Source organism: Typha latifolia, chromosome 5 (genome assembly GCF_019914945.1).
Source record: "Typha latifolia isolate L0001 chromosome 5, TyphaL0001v2, whole genome shotgun sequence".
Lineage (NCBI taxonomy): Eukaryota > Viridiplantae > Streptophyta > Magnoliopsida > Poales > Typhaceae > Typha > Typha latifolia.
The window spans coordinates 10,363,091-10,376,696 of record NC_133090.1 but is presented as its reverse complement, the minus strand read 5'-3'; the positions used below and the strand labels follow the sequence as shown (position 1 = coordinate 10,376,696).

General features: G+C 37.3%; 2 protein-coding genes across 3 annotated transcripts; both read right to left on the bottom strand.

The window, feature by feature from the left end:
• Nucleotides 1–2,664: 2,664 nt before the first annotated feature.
• LOC140789719 (grpE protein homolog 2, mitochondrial-like) lies at nt 2,665–9,607 on the bottom strand. 2 transcript variants are annotated; one of them, XM_073139520.1, is made up of 6 exons: nt 9,301–9,607; nt 8,111–8,336; nt 7,830–8,023; nt 7,534–7,701; nt 6,110–6,238; nt 2,665–2,935 (listed from the first exon to the last, which is right to left on the bottom strand). In XM_073139520.1, the coding sequence occupies exons 1-6, from the start codon at nt 9,442–9,444 to the stop codon at nt 2,840–2,842; spliced, it is 957 nt and encodes a 318-aa protein (XP_072995621.1). In that variant the 5' UTR covers nt 9,445–9,607; the 3' UTR covers nt 2,665–2,839. The 2 variants fall into 2 exon arrangements, with proteins under 2 accessions (XP_072995621.1, XP_072995620.1); XM_073139519.1 differs by having other exon boundaries at nt 8,111–8,342; nt 9,301–9,549.
• A 1,401-nt stretch (nt 9,608–11,008) lies between these two features.
• On the bottom strand, nt 11,009–13,033 carry LOC140788947 (aspartyl protease family protein At5g10770-like). The gene is made up of 2 exons (XM_073138497.1): nt 12,825–13,033; nt 11,009–12,387 (listed from the first exon to the last, which is right to left on the bottom strand). The coding sequence occupies exons 1-2, from the start codon at nt 13,003–13,005 to the stop codon at nt 11,132–11,134; spliced, it is 1,437 nt and encodes a 478-aa protein (XP_072994598.1). The 5' UTR covers nt 13,006–13,033; the 3' UTR covers nt 11,009–11,131.
• Nucleotides 13,034–13,606: the final 573 nt, after the last annotated feature.

Below are 13,606 nucleotides of genomic sequence, written 5' to 3'. Positions count from 1 at the left end.
AGGTAAGTTAGTACTTATGTCTATTACTTTAATTATTGAAGTAGATTTCATATTGTGTGAGGAAGATCCCATAATGCAGTTGAAGTTGGTTAACTAAAAATCGATGTTAGATAAATGAATCATCGGTGGTCTAGAAATAGTAGTACTAAAGTGATGTTTACGTTATAATTTCATCACATTTGTATCATATATATTCATATATTTATCTACTACTTAACATAATTTTATTTATTTTACTACTTTATAATTATACATGATTTATTGGTGCATTTGTAGATACAATAATTTCAATGTGCATGTCATATGATTGATGATGTCGATCATTGCACCACTTATACGTATCACCACGTAGTTAAGTCTCATATCAACCCATTTACCCTCTCAACCCATGGTAAGGGGCAGCGTATATATAATATATATATATTTATCTCAGCTAATGTCTAATGTCGTGAGATCGTGACGGGACTATCAGGCACCGCATGCATCGATTTAAGCAAACATACCGTTGTTAAGAAAGAAAACTAAACACTAAATGATCTTAAACTATGATTGAGAAGTAAAGATTGTAGACCTAGCGATACTCGATGATATAGGGTCGGGGCATCCATAAGTTGTATGCTCTTGATTTGACTGTGTGTGATGATAATGATGACAATAGAGGTGAGAGTGTGGGCTTACGACTAGGGTTCTAAGTCTAATAGCCACAAACAACTAGTCATATATAACGTCGCTAGACATATTTGGGCTAGATGTCTATTCCTCTTTAATTTGTGAGATTTTGTGTGAGCACATATTTATTATGTGATTTATAGCTCTATGAGCATATAACGATATTTTATGGTTATGACTCTGCATGAGCCTGAGATGATAATAAATTTAGGAGTGGAATGATGCATATCATGTATTCTATTATTAGTATATGAGTTGTAGATATGGACATGATGAGCATGTTGCATGAACGCTATATATATGATATTTTTGTTATTATATTACTTTTAGATTGTAGAGATATATACTTGCTGAGCTTTATTCTCATTACCTTATGATGAGAATATTTTCATATTAGTAAATGACCCCGAATTTGTGGAGGAGCTAGCAAATATTTGTTTTATAATTTTTTATTATTATTGTAAAATAAGTTAGATCTATTATCCCCCGCGTAGTCATTTGCTTCTTACGAGGTATATTGATATGTATTTTTAGGCTTGTTATGGTGTATGATATTTTGAGCTTATTTTAAAAATATTGGGCTTTTATTTCGTATATTATGTAAAAACATGAATTAACATGTCATGTAAAAATAGCATGGGTTCTACTCAAGTGAGGAGCACATGTATTTAGAGTCAATCGTTTCAAGAAATGAGCCTCCCTTGGCTACGGTGAACTTTGTGGATCTCTTAATGCTGACCCCTCGCTCTTTGCTATCAAGCCTTCCAAGAAGTGGAAAAGCTTATCCCGAAAACAACTTTTTCTCTTTTGCGGTCTTCTTCGCCACTAAAACAACACGAGGGGACTCCTTCATGGAGGTTTCAAGGGTGGGGCTGGATTGGTATTGAGTATCCCGCCATCCGATCATCTTCCTCGAGAAAGCCGTCTTCCTCAAGCATTGCCCAAAAGTGCTACATGGCATGGCTCAGTAGCTTCGGTTAGCTCTTAGAGAAGCTATCGCTTTTGTAAACGGGAAGGGTCTACAACGACTGCCAGTTTAGCTGTTAACAAGCCTTCGGCCGACGTAAACCCTATATTTCAGACATTCTAATTAGATCGTCAAATATCCTTTTGTAACAGTTTGCTACACGAGGAAATGCAATAATACCATCACTCATAAACCCATCCCCCGACTAACTGTACTCTGAATTCTCTATAATATATTCAGTCCTTGGACTGTTTTAAATATAAATAAATGTAATTATTGATCATAATTCAAGCAGGAGGATAACTGAAGCAGCAAAACCAATCAAGCGGAGTCAAATCCAACTACGTATGCACACCCATCTTTCTACCATCTTTAGCAGAAGAGCTTCTCATGGTGGTAACCAACCACCAAACCTGTTAAAAAATAACAATCTCAGGCAACTCACTTTATTCCTGTATAAATATATTTTGACCATTTACTTCGGCATCTTTGCTATTTCAAACAACCACAGCTACAGCACACCGAGCAGGAATGGAAATTCTGTGAGAATGAAAGGCAATTTGATTGAGAAAGATGGAGGACGCTCAAATTTGTACAAGGAAAAGTTCTCAATTTTGTCACTAAGACCATAACATTAACTCTTCAAAGAGAAACCGAGAATTCTACAATAGCCTACTGTCCCACGAATAAGATTGGATGAAGTTTCACTTAGGTTCTAAGGAGCTAATTATACCCAACAGACAAAGACAAATTCCTAAATCAGAAGTTATCATTTTTTGCCTCTCATATTAACTAATCATTTATGCTGCAGTCAAAGCTATCAAGCCCTTTTTGCATTGCTTAACATCCCTCCTAGTCCCAATCTAATTTGATCCACAAGCAATTATAGCTGGAACAATTGCAATGAACTAATCCTGTGATAGCTTCTTAGTAGTGTTTAGGGACACAAAATCAATATAGGTTATTCCCATGAGACTCGAATTAGCACCACAAGGGAGCATGTTACAAGAATTAAAATAAGAGCAGAGTTATCTTGTAAATAAAATTCTTATATGATATCATGTGTTCAATGAAAAGAACACTCCGTCAAAATTCTTTCTAGGTCACAGTAAATTATTACCCTGCTGTAATATATGATTAACTTTACCTGATATACAACTAACAAAATGTGCCAAGAAAACTGAAAGGTCAACCTACAAATAATCATGCACTGGAACTTTGATTTGTCTCATCATTCAAAGCTTCAGTTACACCAACTTCAGCCGGACGAAGAACACGGTCATATAGCATGTAACCATTCTGCCACACGAGGAGATTATAATGATCAGATAGACAAAAGATAAAGAAATGAACTTGGAAATAATCAATTATAAAGACAAAGGCTGCCAACCAAGTCAATGCAAATAGAATAACTGTGGTGCTACATAACAGAGGCAGAGAAACTGAGAAAGTACAATTATCATAAAAAAAATTTGCATGGCAATTTCAATCATCAAAAATCAAAAACCGACTCATTTGTGTTAGAATCCAGTTTCACCGTGTAGGGGAATGGACATTTCTCACCTCGAATAACATCCTTGCGTTTATATAACACAGCAGGCATAGAGTAAGAAAAGTGAAGTAAATTGTTACCTCAGAACATGTCTAAATAACAGAAGCATGCAATCGCCTCTTGATTAAGTAAGGGATTTAAACACCGACGAAACCTAACTTTCTGGTCTACCAAAAGATAATTCCTATATGCATAGCAATCTTTAGATGAACTTCTCTGAGGACAAACATCATCTAGAAGTTCGTGTTCTGCATAAATGTTCCAGAAGACAACTACATTCTTTTTTAAAGTTTACTTTTGATGCTGATGACTGCAGAGAGAGGATTAAAAAGAATGTGCAGTATTATCGCAAAAGAGTTGAACCCTAGCTAGAGCAAGCTTCAGTGGATCCTCTATAGCTCCAGTACTTTTCATATATCTAAATCTTCTTTCTCACTCGCTAGACCTTCATGGAACAAAGGATAGAGGACTGTAATCTCAGCATTGTGAGCGTGACCAAATTTTATCAGGATTACCTTGGTTAAATCCATCTGTCTTCTTGGATCCTTCAAATATTTCAAGCTAATCTATGTCTAGCATAGTTACTTTGTTGCCTGCAAAGTCTACTGGGACAATGATTCTTTTTCTTTCTCTTATTCACTAATGGTCAAGAGAAAATTAGCCCAAGTCCACTAAATGAAACATCCAGTATTCCTCCAAATCAATTCTCCAAATTCTAAGCTATAACTGCGTCATTCAAATCTAATACACAAATATAGGACCTCTGCAACCTCTTTCCAGTTAAAAAGTCGGAAGGAGCTAAGCATGACTTGTTTACTTGTCCTTGTTCTCATCTTCCTCTCAAAACAAGCCAAGGTAGCACACAAATGAAATCTGATAAAGACCTTCTCCGTAGGGAACATATTGCTAATCTAGCACATATAGAAAGTACTCTTTTCTTGACCCATGGAGTCCTGTAGGATTGGACTGTGTGCTTTTAACACAACAGAACATGATAAATATGTTGCTACCCTGTGATATTCTCCTTCTCGTTTGAGTTGCAGCAGTCATCCTCTACTATCTAAGCAAGAAGGCATTTAAATAATGTGCAATTTTCAGTGGGTATAGATGTTGCAATTTGTGATTAGGAAGTAGTTTTCTTAATTATGAATTGTTGAGTAATTAGCCTCCATTAACCTAACCTTTTGCATAACTACCCCACAACTTTCCCAAGACATCTTCCTCTCTTTCGCCCCCATATAAAGCTCCGCTACACTATCATCACCTCCACAACAATCTCCACTTCCATTTGAACTACTCTAACCTTTGATCTACCCATAAAAAATAGATTAATCTCAACCAAAATAACTACCCAAGCCTATCTATCCTTTCTCCTTTTGAGTTCGATATTGATTTAAGATAAGTTTGCGACAATAGAAGAACTTTTGAACAAACAACGAGGTCACTCATGCTAGTCCTCTCCAGATGATTGCAGAGAGCATGTAAATAAACAGCTACGACATCTCATTACCATTAAGTACGATAATCGCTGCCTTATGTAGATTAAACAACAAAGCAAGATCAAAAGAAAACAAACCCAAGTCTATTAAGTGAATCATTAGATCTGGAGTACAAATCTGATGAATTACAGAATTCTTAGTGGCGGGGTTCTGAATTACTGTGTGACCAAATAATTTCATGATTGAATTCTTAAATGTATTGAGCTTGTTAAACTTATTGATTTTATATCAGTTTTAGAAAGATCTAGCAACCCAAGCTTTTCAGTGCTGACCCAGGCACCAAATTAGTAACTTGTATGAGTCTAATGACTTCAGCTTTTGCATGTTTATAATCTTAATCAAAATAAAATATCAAATATGGTTGACGCTAATTTTCTGTCCTTCCAAACCAATTCTAGCATGAATGTACAAAATACATATAGCTCAGGCATTTCAGACCACCAAATGTTTTTCACTTTCTACCTACCTAATGCCTATATACCTCATAACTTGTACAAGGTACAAGGTTTAAGCAAGGTTTGAAGTTTCTGCAACAAATAAATTGATTTTGGCAAAAGATCGATTAGAAAACAAGCACAGAACTAGAACAGCACTTGATTTTACCCGGTCTTGTCAAATATGAGCCATTAAGAAGCTAGCTAATTGATCTATTAGAGGAATTTAGGCCCAATTTGGCTTATATCTGACTTGTACCAGATCTGTTAGTTCAAAGGAATATCCATCTACCTCCAATCTTAATCAATTCATAGCCCTTCCCCCTTCTCTATCTCAAACCTGGCCCAGATCAGAGTGAGTTGTCGGAATTTGACGAATGAGAATTCCACAAATGGCCTCAAGCATCGGTCAACACATGCAAGACAATCCACACCCGGTAATGTTTTCTAAAATTTTCTTTCAAGTACTTTTCCAATTTTTCAGTATTTCCCATATACATTAGAATAAAAGAATTATTTGTGGGCAACAATGGCCATGCCACAGGCACGAACCGTGCCAACCATTGGCCTGCACAACACGTGTTGTAAGAGAGGGAGAGAAAAAGGTAAGGAACTACTCACCTTCGCAGTCACCGTCGCCGCTCTCTCTTCCTCCCTTCCTCGGGCTAGGGCACCCGACAGGAGTGCGAACTTGGGCGACGACGATCGACGATCGGCGACGGCAAGCTTGACGACAAAGTCATGGCGAAGCTACTACGAGGGGTGCCTCGCTACACCCCTCGTGCCACATGCCGGTATGCCACCGGCACGACCATCCATGTTTGTGGGTATATCTATCATGTTGTTTTACCTAATACCGACACTGCTGGATACAAATCTAAAACTGCTGAAAGCCTAAAACATTAATTTAAGGTAGAGAAAAGGGACCCCAAAAAAGTAAATTGGTAAATTTAGCTTTCATGTCAACCAAAGCTTATTAGAGAAATACCTTTAAAACAACAGCAACTGTACCAGCTGGTTTTGAACCATCAGGGATTTGGAAAAGTGCATGATGTCTATGTGGATCAAAATGCTCGTTCACAGGGTCAAACTTTTCCACTCCAAATTTCCCAAACACCTGGAACAACCAAAGAAGATAAAAATAAAAATAAAATTTTGAAAAACTAATCTATGGCAACAAATTGCTATTCGGCAAGATAAAATTAGAATTTAGATCAACAACAATCCCTTCTTTGTTAGGGCTTAAGGTTTACTGAATACAGAAACTGACAACATAGTTATTGGCAATGCAAAGAGATATGGAGGCCAAAAGCAACGGTTATGAAGGCTTATAGGAAATAATAAAAGGCTAATTGAAATTTTCAGAATATCATTATTAACATTAGTACATATTGGATCATGTTTAAGCCTACCCAAACCGCTTCCCACTTCTTCTTCCCGTCCACCCCTCCCTCATAGGGTATTGTTCCGAAAAGTAATTTCGTGCCAAAGCAGTACGGTTTTCAAGGTGGGCCATGCCTAAGGTGCCAAGATGCTACTCAGGCATCAAGCATAAAGTTTTCAAGGTGGTAAAAGGTCTCTATGCATAGGATCCCTATCTCCCTGTGCATAGGGATTAATGTGGAACAAAAGTCAGTGATATTTTTAATATGGTTTGAAGTTTCACCCGAGATGAAACAATTATGGCTGGAACTTTAATAAAAACTAAAGCTGAAACCATTTGTTAAGGCTGAAACTATCAAACTTTCTAGTTTTGACATTTATTTTGGACCACAATAGACTAAAACCATTCTATTTCCGTCTAAAATTTTCACTTTTTCTAGGGTTCAAAATCGAGACCAACTGAAACCAAAACTTTGAACTAATTTGTAATTCCAAAAGACGGTAAAATGATAATAACATTCAATGATATAATATAACTAGTAGCCTCTCTTTTGGCCAAGTTAATACACACCATTATAGGATTTGTAAAACTATGATCAATAAAAAGAGGATCTGATATATTGTAGCCCAGAAAGTTCATAAAGAGAAAGGACATATCTGATCAGAACCAAGTAGGAAATAGCACTAAATCTCTCTCAACTGTCACATAGCAAATAGCATTGTTTCAGAAGGGACCATATAATCTTCAACAAAACTAATAGTGTTCATTTTGTGTTTACTTCATGCTTAAGTGAAAAACATTTAGAAGCACTCATTTTCATAACCTAATATTTTAGTTATAACAAACAGCATGACTACAAAAGAAATATACATCACATTGTACCTCAACATCATAATTTTACAAAAGATTTGTCGACAGACTTTATTTTCAAGAAGTGCTGAAATTATTTTCATCTTGTGCTATTAACTACCCTTTAGTCAATCTGCAAAGAAGCAAAAGATAATTTGAGGCTACAAAAGAAATACTACCTCCGAAAGCTGCTTTTCAGTCATCCTGACACCCTCAAGCAGGGTTTTCAAGAGTGGCACGGCACCAGCAGAGTCTTTAGATACATCTACTTTAGAAAAGCTTTCTTTGACAACAGATGATGCTCTTCCCAAGTTATCAGCTACATCTAACAAGCTCTTGGCAAAGTTCTGATTTCAATTACGGACAACCAGAATAGGATGAGATATGCATTCAATAGAAGAATAATCCTGATAAAGGTGGAAATGTGCAAATCAGGATAATAAGAAATAGAAAAGGGAAATATCAATTAAGAAACCTGGACTGCATATTTCTTTGAGTTCTCTGCCTCACGTTTTGTCCTGTCTATAACATTCTCCATTTCTGCATAACTGCGGAGAACCTTATCTTGCATTTTCTCAATCTCCTTGTGCTTTACCTTGAGTAACTCTTCCTTCTCAGAAACTAGCTTGACTAGATCATCCATAGATAGCTCATCCTCTGTATCTGAATCTGAATCATAAAATGCAATTCGTTTAGTACTCTTCCAACACCTATTTTGAGAGTGGGACTTGGAATCTTTGGATTCTGAACTATGACCTGCATCTGGTGCTTGCTCTGCACCAGTAGAGTCATTCATACTCTTGGTAGAGCCAGCATCAGTTGCATTCTTTGGCACTGCTTTCGCAGCATCGGCCTTGTCTGCAGATTGTTTCACCTCCTTTTCAGTAGCTTCAGAGGATGCAGAAGATGAGAACCCAAATGTTCGAAGTATTGCATTTGCTAGAGTTGAGTGCCTCAACATCTGGTTTGACTGGAAAGGTACCTGGTGCTACAACAGGAATAATTAAATGAACAGCACCGCGAAAAAAGTGTCACCATTCTATTGCATCTTTTACTAAATGATCTATTACAGTGTGAATAAAAAGCAACATATAGTATTAAACAACAGCACAGAAGATCTTAACTAGTACCATAGGGACGCGATTTAACATACATACAATCATAAAAAACCAACCAGTCACCCTGAATTCCTGACATGTCACCAACACACCTATCAAAAGTGCGTACCAGCATGTCTTACAAAATCAAATTAATTAGAGTCTACAGATCATCACTAATAACATGCATCACATGTCCAAAGATTACCCAAACAAAATAGAGGCTGCCAATTGCAAGAGTAAAATATAATTATCAATCTATTGAATGAAGCATTGCTGCAAAAGCCAATAAAAGTGAATTAATATAAATAAAATCCTTGATTAAGATCCAGAATCGGAAAATTAGTTCAAGAAGTATCACAATAGTAACAAAAGGACTTAAATTAAATATGCTCAGTCTCTTATGTAGATGGTCCTTGCAGGGACGCCAGATTGCATAGACATATGCAGCTGCATATGCGAATTGTCTATGGCATTTTAGAGATTAGAACAATGTAACCAGAAAAAAAAAGAGGATCATCACACTAATAAGCAGCAAACGCAGTAGCAGAAGCATAGAAACTCAGCATCCATCAAGGGCTCCTATTTCCAAAGATAAAGTTGAATGATAAATTGATTAATTCTCATATAAACCCAGGTAGAACATATTCTTCGCCAACATTACAGTCCACGATACAAATATTAATTAATTAAAAACTAAAACCGTCAAGCCCAAAAAAATCTCATACAAAGCCAAACGTAAACAACCAGAAAACCGGATGTTGGTAAAAGCACAACCAAGATCAGATTTTGATCAATACCGGGGTAGCAGTTTCGTGTTAAAACCCAAAAATAATAATCAAACTTCACCTTGGTGTAAGAACATGAAGCGGATCCCGCAAGCGAACGGAAACCGCTCGAGAGAATCTTGAGCGACTCCGGCCGAGGAGAAGCCGAAGTTAGACAATGGCCGACACTTCTTCTCGAAATCCGTGATAGGACCCTAGAAGCCATCACCTTCTCCGATTCGAAGCCAAATTGGTTAAAATTAAGCAAAACAAATCGAACCTAGAGCTCAGCGGTGGGGAGAAGCCGTAAAAGAGAGGGGTGAACAGGCTAGAAGAGGACACCGATACGGCTTGCGGTGGGAATTAATCACAAAAGTACAATTATACCCCTCACACGAAGGGAGGTAATAAATAAAAGGATGTACATTCGAGCAAGAATGGAGGGTCTAATTGTCCATAGAGAAGGGCTTTATGGTGAAAGGGTTTAAGATGGGATCGGATCACTTTTATCGCTTCGGGTTTTAATTTTGCTTGGTTTTAAGACCCTTTTTTTAAATTAAAGGATAATTACATTTGGACCAGAACTCTTAACTATTAAAATGAAAGCATCCAAAGCGCCCTCTTTTATTAGTTATCCATTAGATTTTTTCAGTTAAATTGATGTGCGAGTATGACGTGATTAATTTTAAATTTATTAGAATTATTTTACTCTTATTTTAGATAAAAGAAAGGAGAAAAATTCAAGGTAAAATAATCATTTAACATTTTTCCTTAACACCGTCATAGTTTTCGATAGTTTATGAGGAAGAATAATAGATAATGATTTAGAAGGGCATAATGTAATTATGTCATAAATTAATTATAGGGCTAATTAATCTTAAACTATTACCCATTTTTATGACCCTCTTATTTATTTATTGTCACACAGAACTCTATTAATTATCTAATATCTCACACGTGTTGATGATGCCAATGAGAAATATTAAATCAAATGACTATCTTATTCTTAATTTGTTTCTCTTTCTTAGTTCTTAGAGCGCATCCATAAAATTGATCCCTCGATGTTTTCTAAACTAATGAACAACTAACGGAATGGGCATTAATTTCGGATATTCTACATAGTTAAGGTGGTTAGCATGCCACAAAAAAATGAATAAGAAAATCTATATGAAAAATGAATTAAAAGTCTAGGTGTAATTTTTCCTTAACTATATCATGTAGACAGGATTTTTCTGGAGCATATGAGTTGAAGAGGATTTAACTTATATCATGTAGGCTCTATTGACAATTAGCCCCTATGAAGAGCCCCACACTAGATACAGAGCCCTGAGCCCAACTATAGTAAGCACTTTATCAAGTTTTGCAGTAGTTAAGAGTGTTAAGAGTATGCAAGAGAAGGGGGGAGAGAGAGAGAGAGAGCTATGAAATAATTTCAGTCCAAAAACAAAAATGTTTTAGGGTTTAGTTCCAAATAGGATAAAAGATAGTTATAAAAGTATTAATAGATCATGGATCTAATGTTGTTGGTTTAAGCTTTTTGGTCGAACTAAATTGCATTATTTATATCTAGTTGTAGATTTGTTATGATCATAGTTCTGATGGAACAATTAGTTACTCCTATTAATTTTAGCGATTAGCAATTTATCATATGAATCACATTTGTTTAGAATATAAATTATACAAACACAAATGAATAAAAAGGTAAAACTTTCATCCAGTCAACTCAAGTCCAACTGACATGGAGTATATAATAGAAAGTAAAATTTCACAATACTTTTATTAAGACAAGATTTGGTATAACTCCTTTGGTTTATTCTATTATCCATTCAACCCCCAGTCATTCGATTAATTAACGTACGTATGACAACATATATATGACAGCAAAGAACTTAACGTACGTATCATGATGTCATCTAGCAACCTCCAGGACTGAACCCAATAACCTTTTTTGACAGATCATACACGACATTGAACGTCTTCTGTTGCATGTTTCCAAAGATCGCCGTGTCGGTCGGATCGCTATTGCCGGCGAATGCCAGGCAAGCCTGCGAAATGCTCTGGACGTACAGAATCCCCGACACATCCAAGTTGGCCATCACGCTGCCGTCGAATTGCAACGCCACCGTCGGAATTTTGACGTTGTTATAACCTGTGAAGTCATAGCATGTGTCGAGTATTGAAAACGCCGACGCCGACTTGTAGCCTGACATCTTCCGCTGGAACGCCGACCGGAGTGCTGAGTAGGCGTCCGGCGGTAATCTAGTGATAACTGTCCCCGAATCGATGATCGTCCCGGCGGTCGAAAAGACCGTCGGAGATATCGATAGTTTCTGGCCTCCTACAATGATTGCGACCAGATTGAGGAAGTAAAAGGTCGGCGTGTCTGTGTCTGTTAACATTGGTGTATATTGTACGTTAGTCGTAGGTGAACTGCCACCGAAAGCTAAGTATCCCGTTGAGCTGGTCGTCGGCGGGATGCAGTACGCGAACACCCCGCCATACTTTTGGTATGCCTGTGACACCAACGACGTTGTGTCGCCACCGAGGCCTAGTAGCCCTGCCGCCCGCCCGAAGAGCCCACGGTTCTTCTCCCCGCACCCGAATCGGAAGTTCGGTATCACGTTCGATGGCGTAAGAGTGAGCGAGTCCTGCGCGAAGAATCCAACGGTGTAGGAGTTGTCGCCGTACTGCACGGAGTAAAGGCACCCTGAACCGGAGCAGCCGTACGAGTTCAACTGCGAGCAGTACGGTGACCCGCACGATATATTGGCGTAAGTAGAAGATTGGAGTGGATCGAAGAGTGGCTCTTGCTGAGGATAGCAATAAGAGACGCATGGCTTGCATTGGATCCACGTCACATCGCTGCCGGTGTCGAAGAGTACAGAGAAGTCCCGTTTTGGGGTCCCAATTCCGATGGACACGATGTAGTTGCCAGTGCTGAGAGATCTCCCAGATCGAGCTGGAATCGTTGCTGAGTCTAAAGAATCCCGTAATTTATCTTGTTGTTTGGAAGTAGATGATGAGATCCGACGATGGATCCAGTCAACTCTAGATTGATCGTTGTTGAGGATTTGTTTGTGGGATAGATTCTTTTTACGGTGTAGTGGCGAGCAAGGGCCATGCTGGTGAACGATGTTTAATCTTTGTTCATAATATCCTTCATGAAGTGCTGTATATTGTGAGAGAAACAAATAGAGATTTTAGAAGAAAAATATTACGTACTGAAAAAGATTTAAACAATATAATGTTCCGACACTGAGAACTATAAGAAAAATAATTAATTATCAACAATTCAACAAAAACTCAAGCTGAGATTGTGGAGTTTACTTCCATTTACAACACAATCGGATTATTATGCAGCCAATTTTGTTACTATATATAATGTGAGGTTCAAAAGTATTTAATTTGCAACTATAGAGTTTTCTCTTTTATAGGGCGTAATATAAGAAAGAAAAATTATCAGCTACAAGTTGCAGCAAGGAAAATTATTGTATATAATATAATACACCGTACTATTATTTTAAGTGAAGAATCGAATATCTCAACCAGTAAATTACCAGTCAAGAGAAGTGCTAGAAGTAGATATAAAAGAATGCATGCTCAGACCTTTCGACGAGGAGCAACTGTTGGTCGGTAGCAAAGATCGAACGTCGACGGTGTGATGACTGCTCAAGTACTCCTTTTGAGTCGCATGCGAGCATCGACTGGGAAGTACAAATGCGAAAAGGAGAAGGAGAAGGAGAAGAAGATAGTCATGGGAGAAGAATGTAGGCAAAAGAGAAGCCATATTGCAACTTAGTGCTGGGCTGCTGCCACTTCCCTGTATCTTCTAATATATATATATATATAGATGAAAGCTTATTGGATAAAATCATTCCAAAAGGCATGTTTCTTTGGTTAGTCTTTGAGTAGTGGAAGTTTGCAAGCAACTCACTTCGCTCTCTCTCTCTCTAGATTTCTTTCTTTCTTTCTTTCTTTCCGGCAATAAGAAAAAATCAAAGAGGGGGTCCAGAGAGAGAGAGAAGATAATGGAATCCAACCCATGCGCATAGAAAGAAGGCGTTCACGCGTTAGTTGGAGGGAGGATGGCGACTAATTAATTAATTTGATTCATTTTTGCAAGTCTATGCTCGTAGTCTTCTCGTGTAGACCCAAAACTTCTTCTAACTTTATAAAATGGAATTTCCCTTTTTTTTCTTGGACATCAACACAACTGTCGTTGAAATCTTATTGATTCTCATATTTGTTACTATATTCTTTAAAAGAACTAACTAAATGATCAAAATTCCTTCTTTTGGAAGTTAAAAGAATATTAAATGTATCACTACTTTTTATTTTGAAAAATATAAAGATATCTGCTTCATGATTTAAATTAACTCGCATTGTGA